This window comes from Dipodomys ordii, unplaced genomic scaffold (assembly GCF_000151885.1).
Source record: "Dipodomys ordii isolate 6190 unplaced genomic scaffold, Dord_2.0 Scaffold23, whole genome shotgun sequence".
NCBI classification, from domain to species: Eukaryota; Metazoa; Chordata; class Mammalia; order Rodentia; family Heteromyidae; genus Dipodomys; species Dipodomys ordii.
Window position 1 is genome coordinate 11,451,115 of NW_012267239.1, and position 8,442 is coordinate 11,459,556.

Genomic DNA, 8,442 nt, shown 5'->3' on the forward strand with positions numbered 1-8,442 from the left:
GGCTGAAATCAAAGAGGGAGGTAATGAATCCGGCGAGCAATTTAAATTTACAATTTGTAACGCCGCCGCCGCCGCGCAGCCCCGGCCGGGAGCGCAGCGCCCGGGCGCTCGCTGCGTTTGTTTAATGTTAAAGCCCAGCCAGCGCGCGGGGGGCTGGGGTGAATTTGTGTGTTGGGGGGGGGACGGAAAGGGAGGGGCAGGAAGATAAATGATCAAGGTCGGGAGACCACCATCCAAGACACCGAGGGGAGAAGAGGGGGTGAGAGGCGCGCTCTGGGTTCGCCGGCATGCACCTGACTCTCCAAGAGAAAACGGCGCCCTGAGAAAGATCGAAAAGACCCGATGCTCGCAGACACAACCATTCCTGCCGGGCCACGGAATCTCCCAGCTGAGAAGGGAGGGTTTCCTGGGAGGAAGAGCAAGGTAGGAAGGAAATGTCACCTTCGACCTGGAGAAACAACTGCTCCAAATGCCCCGGAAGAAAAGAAAGAAAAAGCAAAACCTCTCATTTCAGCATCGCCTGGTAGTGTGGACTGGAGGGGTCCAGAAAGGTACCTGGGGCCCCAGTGTAGGCATCCGTGGCTCTCATCTGTAATCCTAGTTACTCTGGAGGCTGGAGCTGTGAGGATCGGGGTTCAAAGCCAATCAGGGCAGGGAAGTCTGGGAGACTCTTATCTCCAATTAACTGGGGTGGGGGTGGGGAGCCAGAATTGGAGCTGTGGCTTAAGTGGTAGAGTGCTAGCCCTGAGTGACAAAGCGAAGAGACAGCGCACCCCCGGCCCAGAGTTCAAGCCCCAGTACCGACAAAAAAAAAAAAAAAGACAAAAACTCTTGATCTGAGCGGATATGCGCTTCATCACCAGTAATTAATTACCGAACTCAAAGGGGAATATGCAAACGGCGTATTACTAACTCGGCGGGGCTTAAGTGATTGGGAGCAGATTATTATCTTGTTTGTCTTTTGTCTGTTTCACTTATCCCGCGCTGTCTGCGGAGTTGTAACTCGGATACTCCTTATTCTGGGAGGAAGATTTCTATAGAGTAAATTCCACCAACATCTTGTATAGTGACATTACACCTCCATGCATTACCCTGTTAAGACATAAACGGTTTATTGGTTACAGAATGGGGGGGGGGATAATTTCACTGCCTGGTCTCCATCTGTTAGTGCTAGTGCTCGTAGGGCTGGGATATCAGCATCTAATAGTGGATCTGCTGGCCCTTGAAGATGTTGGGCAGGAGAGAGCCAAACCTCCCAGGCGGCAGGGCTGAGGGGTGTCTGGAATTGGAGGTGAGCGGTATTGATGGCGAGGTTCCCCCACCAAAAGCAACATAGCTAAGTTCAGTGTCAGATTCCTGGAAGTATGATTCTCATCTGCTAGAACCGGGGATTCAAGCCCACCCACCCCCTTGCCCTGGAACAAACTCGTCCAGGTTTGGAAAGACCCTAAGCAGCTGTTCAATGCTATTCTCTCCTCCTCCGGCCACCTTCCCCAGCCCGGCACTCTGGCGGCTGGGGCCTGGCCGAATGCATGCTTGGAAGGAGAGGAGAGTCTGTTAGAACTGGGTATGCAGCCCGCCCTCCCCCCCCCCCACGGGCTCAGGTGGAGAGAGGCCAGGCGAGGATCCTGGCCCCTTTGTGGTGGCTGGAAAAGAGTGGACTTAGTGGCCCAGAGACGGACCCCAGGTGGGGAGTTTTAACAACTGTGCAGTTTTGTCAGCGTGAATGCGCGGCGTCCCTGGTCCAGATCCTTGCAATCCCGGATGAGAAGTGTCACGGGAAGCAGAGAAAGACAAGGAGACTGAGGGTGAAAGAGACCGAGAAAGGGGTGAGCCAAAGGGCGACACCAACAAGGGAGGGACGGAGAAGTTGAAGGCAGGAAAACCTCCGTGAGACAAAGACTGGAAGGGGGCACGGTGCCTCTACCGGAGCCGGGAGCCTTCCTCCCCTTCCTCCCCTTCCTCCCCTTCCTCCCCTTCCTCCCCTTCCTCCCCTTCTTCCCCTCCTCATTTCTTTCATCCCTGCCCTGCTGCAGCTCAAGGACCATCCATGCCTCAGGCAGGCAGGCCAGGTGCTGCCCAGATAGTTCCTCTGAGGCTCTTGGAGGCTCTCAACAGGCCTAGGAAGCCAAGCTAGGGCCATCCTGCGTGTGCCTGGCCTTGCCCATCTGTGGTGCATGCGCCCCGCCGCTGGCAAGCTTCACGATCTACCAAAACCAGCGGGAGCTGGAATTCATCTTCCAGAGGCCCAGCACCCCGTCCCCAGGAAAACCACCTCCCCTAAATACTGTGGAGAACTGAGGAGGGAGAGAAGTAAGCCTTTCTGTACCCCAATATTGGTACCTGCAAATCCATACACACATACAGCATGAATGCAGGTAAGTACACACAAAATGCAAACACACACTGCCTCAAAAACACTACATGTCACGAAAACAAAATTCTACCATCTGAAGTCACAGACACAGGCACACACAAATACAGATCTGTGAAATTCTACACTCATGAGCACAGGCAACCCAGGGCAATTGCACACAGGGTCTTGTCAAGCACGCTCACACATATTTACACACACACACACACTTCTGATTTTGAAAGCTCACCTTCACAAGCACAGCCCACCCCAGGGCGTAAATAATCTCCAACAATTCACACACAAGAAATGCCCGCTCGTTCGTTCAGCCTCAAGAAAACACTCTCAAACTACTCTGAAATAAACACACACTCACGTTCATACACACAAATATTAGCAGGACGTGTACAATTATAGACACAGGGGAAACATTTGCACACAACAGTACACATACCAGAACGGATTCTCATGTCTGATTACTAACACACTAGAAACAGATATAAAGCATGTAATTCGCCAACATCAAACAGACACTGTGAAACTCAGTAAATAACACCAAACAAACATTCACAGCCAGGTCTTGGCACCAACCCCAGCCTGTCTTCAACCTTTGGGTCCCGGCCATGTTCCGTCAGCCTTGTTCTCTGGGAGCAGGACAAATGTCGGAGGCACATACTCCCATTCTCTACAAGGGGAGGCCTGGTCCCTTCCCTCTGCGCAGGCTGACACCCCTACACTCACAAGGAGGGCTCCCCATAACCTTGCGCCCCGCCCCCAGGCCCAAACAACCCTGGTGGCCGCTGCAGCTCCAGCGACTTTTAAACAGCCGGATTGAAGCTGCAGCCGGGCTGGAACCTCCCCCACCCTGGGTGTGACCCACTCACCAGTGTCCCCGCCGGCATCTTTTTCAGGAACTGACTGTGGAGGGCTACCTCCTTCCTAGGTGCCTGATGGGCTGGAGAGGGCTGTGCCCAGACCCGGGAGCCCTGAGTCTCAGCCAGAACAGATACAGCCACCCCCACTCCCTGCGCCAAAAAATAAAAAACCAGCGGGGCAAGAAGCAGGCCGGCTAGGCAGGAAAAACTACCGCAGTAGCCTGGTGGCCTCCGTCTCTCCCTGAGAAAGGCCAGGTGTGACAAAAAGAAGCCCAGGCCAAACAACTGCGTTATTCTCCGCCCAGCTTTCGGGCTCAGCCTCCCGGGTTGCGGGGAGAAGGTGGAGGGTTGGGGGTGGGGGTGGGGGAAGCAGAGACCTTTGAGGTTGGGGGGGGAGGGAAGTGGACAGGACCGGAGGAAGGTGTCCCTCTGGGCCTCGGACAACTTCTTCAAGTTCCGAGGACGGCAGAGTGTGGAGGGGGGGCGGGGAAGGGAGGAGGGATTGTCTCCCCCCCCCCAACTAGGCCTTCGAACCTCAGCCCCAAATATTTGCGGAGAGAGGGGGAAGAGGGAGAGAGGGAGGGAGCCGAGGTTGGCGGATCGCGGATGGCGCCCCTCCGTCCCCCCCTCCCCAGCTCCATCCATCCATCCGCGCCCTCCTCCCCCAAGCCCGGACTGGAAGGTAAATACTTACTTATCCTCCGAACCAGGTACAAGCTAATACTCAACAATACTGATGCCGTGTTTTTTTTGCTCTGTCCCGACCGCAACGCTGTAGCCAATTTAGATATGCTATAAATTTAAGCGGTTGTCATGGCCACGGCGCGCCCATTGGCCGCCGGGCCCCCTACGTACCCGGCCACGTCATCAAATCTGAATAAGGATGCGCGAATTAGGCGGCGGCCAGACAAAGATGAGGATCGGGACCGCTTGAAAGTGGGAGAAAGTGCGGGCCTCCATCACCGAGGGGGAGAGCCGACCGGCCGCGTCCGGGGCCCCGGCCACGCACCGGGGACGCCAGCAGGAATCCGGGAGCCCCCCGCCCGCGCGCAGCGCCCCGCGGCATGAAGTTGTAGACGCCGCCCCACCCCCTTCGCCGCAGGCCGGGAGGACCGCGCCGGAGAGGGGCTCCGCCGGCCCCGCCGAGCCCCCGGCCGGGTCCGGACTCGGCGATCGGAGGCCCCCCAGGCGGAGAGCGGCCCAGCGGAGCGGGGGGCCCGGGGGGGAGGCCCCCGCAACCGGGAGGACGAGGCGGCCCGAGCCGCCGCCGGCGCGCGGGGCTATGATGGTGCACTGTGCGGGCTGCGAGCGCCCCATCCTCGACCGCTTTCTGCTGAACGTGTTGGACCGCGCGTGGCACATCAAATGCGTGCAGTGCTGCGAGTGTAAAACCAACCTCTCCGAAAAGTGCTTCTCGCGCGAGGGAAAGCTCTACTGCAAAAATGACTTCTTCAGGTAAGAGGGGGTCCACCCCCCCGCCCCCCGCATCGTCCTGCTGCCTGCACCTCGCTCCTCCGCGCCACCGCCGCCGCCGCCACCGGGGCGCAGCGCGCGAGCGCCCAAGGGAGGACCCCAGAGCCCACCCCGGCCTCGCGCAGCCCGGCCCCGGGGGAAACAGGGCGAGGACTCTGTCCCCTGCTTCCCTCCGGAAAAGGGGTCCCCCGAGCGCGCGCGCCTATGGATGAGGCTGCCCGGCTGTCCTCCCCCCCACATCAGCCGGTGGGACAGCAGGGAGGAAGCCGGGGCAAACTTGCGCCCCAGCACTCCCGGCCCCTCCCCTACAGCTGGCGCCCCGCTTCCCGGGTTGGGGGGGTAGGACGGCGGTACCCCGGGGAGTTGTGTGTTGGGGGTGGGTGGCTGGAGGTTTCTCCTTCTGAGCCGAATCCTTGAGCCCAGGCTCTGGGATTAACAGAAACTTCCCAGCTCCAGAGGGGCTCCACTAGAGAAAGGAGAGCAATTCTTCTCCTCTCCTGCTCCCCTTAAACACCTGACCTGTATAGATTCCCTCCCGATGTGTTGAAGGCCACTAGCCAAAGGAAGGCTGAGAATCAGAATCTTTGGGGTCTATGCTGGACCGTGTCTCACACACACACACACACACACACACACACACTGGCAGGCCTCGCAGGAAGGCTGGGACAGACCACTTCTCTGGGCCTCAGTTTCCCCAACTGAGAAATGCCAGGGGAGCTAGAGCCGGGAGCCTCTGGCAGTGTCGGGAGCAGTAGGGACAGCTTAGCCCTGCCATCTTCCACTGGTTGTCTAGAGCAGCTTTGTGGGTGAGAATTCCAGGCGCCAAACGCAGGGGGTGAGGGTGTGATTAGCACCTAGGAGAAGGCAGCAGCCCGCCCCACGGCTCTGCGCTTGGGCACTGGAGGCGGGAGAAAATGTCAGCCGCACCTTCACGTGTGTAAACTCCCCGGGACCCCCTCCCCAAGGCCCACCCCGCCCCGTGTGGTGGTGCTTGCAAAGCACCTAATAATGATTTTTGATAAGGTACGTATGGCCAATTACGGGGCCGGATAAAGCCAAAAGTGACTTATGGCTCCTAATGCCCTCACTATATCAATGTCACCCAAATTTGCCCTGTTTAGAGACATGGGTGTGCATGGGCATGAAGTCCCCCGGAGTCCCCATCCCTTCTCCCCCAGGCCTTGGCCCGTCCCTCCCCCTGGGGGGGGTCTGTATTAGCCGGTATGAAGGAGGCTGCTTTCCCCCTGAGGATGGGGTCAGGAAGCAGGGAAAAGGGAATCTGGTGGATTCATGCTGGTGGTGGTGGGGTTAGAACAGTCTTCTGCCCCCATTCTGCCAGGGCCAGAAATGGGAGGGGGGCTGAAATTCAGTCTCTTGTTTCCAGAGGCCGCCCCTCTCAGACTGTACTGGCCATAGCTCCCAGCCTGGTTCGGCAGCTCCACCATAGGACATTGGGAAGACTCCTAGTGAAGACTGGGGGTCACAAGCCCACCCAGAAAGAGGGCTTCCCCCCCCACAGCTAGGGCCACCTGGCCAGACAGATTGACCCCCACCTGGGCTCCACCAAACTAGAAAAGACCTTCCAGGAAGGGCCCCTTGGCAAAGCCACAAAGTGGCCCAAACCCAGTCTCCTGGCTTTAAATCCTTGGTGGAGCCCAGAGCTGCCAAGCATATGTGTGTCTGGGAGATGGGGGCAGGGAGGCACCTTGGCACAACTCGAGAGCCCCTGCTTGGCTGAAGGCTGCACCCAGGGTTGGACCCTTTGCAGCCCGAAGAGGTCTGAATCACACACACACACACACACACACACACACACACACACACACACACACACAGGCCAGGAACAGCCTAGGACATTTGTCCCAGTTCTGCTCTGGCCAGGAAGGACAAGAGCGGGAATAGAAGCTTCTCAGGGCAGATGGAAAGAGGCCAGGGACCGGAGAGACTGAATGCCACCCCCCCTCCACACACGCGTGTGTGTGCGCACACACACACACACTCCTGTCCACCTTGCAGTGACAGGCGCCTTGTGTCCACAGGCGGTTTGGCACCAAATGCGCCGGCTGTGCACAAGGCATCTCGCCCAGCGACCTGGTGCGGAAAGCGCGGAGCAAAGTCTTCCACCTCAACTGCTTCACCTGCTTGGTGTGTAACAAGCAGCTGTCCACCGGGGAGGAGTTGTACGTGATCGACGAGAACAAGTTTGTGTGCAAAGATGACTACCTGAGCTCCTCCAGCCTCAAGGAGAGCAGTCTTAACTCAGGTAGAGCGGCCGCGCCCCTCCGCTTGGCTCTCTCCGGGCGGTGCCTGGCCGCCTGCCCTCGCTGCCGCCGCCGCTGCTCACACAGTTCACTGGGCAGGGCCGTTGGGAAGGCGTGGAGAGGACTGGGCAACAGGGCCCATTTTGAAGTCTGAACTTCCGTATACTTCAAGTTCTGGAGCCTTTACCCAGATGCCCTCCTCACCTCATTTGCAGCGGCCTAGTTTATTATTCTGTATCCTGTGAGGGCCTTGCAGTTCCTAGCCACACTACAAGAGCGCCTATTAGATTTGGAGCTAGGAATCTGGGGAGGAAGATGTACTTTTTCTTTTTTCCTTCTCGGGTGATTCCTTCTCCCCAAGACCCAGTCCCCTTCCCCAGCTCCTGAGTCTCGCAGGGAGCTAAGGAAGTCCCTTTCAAGGCCCAGCCACTCCTGGAAAGAGTGGGCGGGTGCCACGGTCCCTAGGGGAGGGGCTGTGGCTGGCTGGGGGTGGGGCGGGAGGGTCCCTGCCCCCGCTGGTGGTCACCGGGGCGGCTGGCACCGGCCCCTGAACTGGAGTGAAATCCGGCAGCAGCTGACGCCGCTGTCCCCTCCCTCCCCCATCCGTCCGCCCCGCAGTGTCATCCTGTACGGACCGCAGTTTGTCCCCGGATCTCCAGGACCCGCTCCAGGACGACCCCAAGGAGACGGACAACTCCACCTCCTCGGACAAGGAGACGGCCAACAACGAGAACGAGGAGCAGAACTCCGGGACTAAGCGGCGGGGCCCGCGCACCACCATCAAAGCCAAGCAGCTGGAGACGCTCAAAGCCGCCTTCGCCGCCACACCCAAGCCCACCCGCCACATCCGGGAGCAGCTGGCGCAGGAGACCGGCCTCAACATGAGGGTCATTCAGGTGTGGCTCGGGTGGGGTCCCCGGGAGCGTCCTCGGAGCTGGAGTCTCCCACTCGGCCGGCCTCCCTGCCTGAGGCTCTCCAGGGTTCTGCTGTGCGGGTGTGGGTCGGCCCTTGCGGCTCGCAGATGGCGAACTTTGAGCCAAAAAGATTCCCTGGAGACTCACTGGCTTTCCCATGTGTGACGCGGGTGGGGTCACTGCGCCTGGGTACCCCCGTTCTGGTTTTAAAACCTTTCTGGGCCCCAGAAAGGAAATGTCCCAGATCCCGATGCGCGCTGGCTGGCAGACAGCCAGCCAGCCAGACAGACAGACAGACAGCCCCAGCTCAGGCTCCAGAGCGGAGGCCGGCGAGAGCCTCGCTGGGCAGGAGGCCTTTATAAAGCCGTCAGGCGGCGGGCGAGCTGGGGGCCTGGAAGCCGGAGTCTCTCCACGGGTCTGCGAAATCCTTCACCCTTGGCTGGTTCTCCGAGGCCCCTCTCCGCCCCTCCCGGCCTTAATCCCGCCCGGCCTCCGCCTCTCGGGAGTCCTGGGGTGCCACAGGCGCTAGGACCCAGCAGGGGTGGCCTGGGCAGGAAGGGGAGGGG

General features: G+C 59.3%; 1 protein-coding gene across 1 annotated transcript in view; it reads left to right on the top strand.

The window, feature by feature from the left end:
• Positions 1 to 4,475: 4,475 nt before the first annotated feature.
• Positions 4,476 to 8,442, top strand: part of Lhx5 (LIM homeobox 5) — a 23,616-nt gene continuing 19,649 nt past the window's right edge. Inside the window, exons 1-3 of the mRNA XM_013014301.1 lie at positions 4,476 to 4,683; positions 6,741 to 6,964; positions 7,581 to 7,858. Coding sequence (XP_012869755.1) covers positions 4,511 to 4,683; positions 6,741 to 6,964; positions 7,581 to 7,858 — 675 coding nt within the window. The 5' untranslated portion in view covers positions 4,476 to 4,510. The remainder of the gene's footprint in view (positions 4,684 to 6,740; positions 6,965 to 7,580; positions 7,859 to 8,442) is intronic.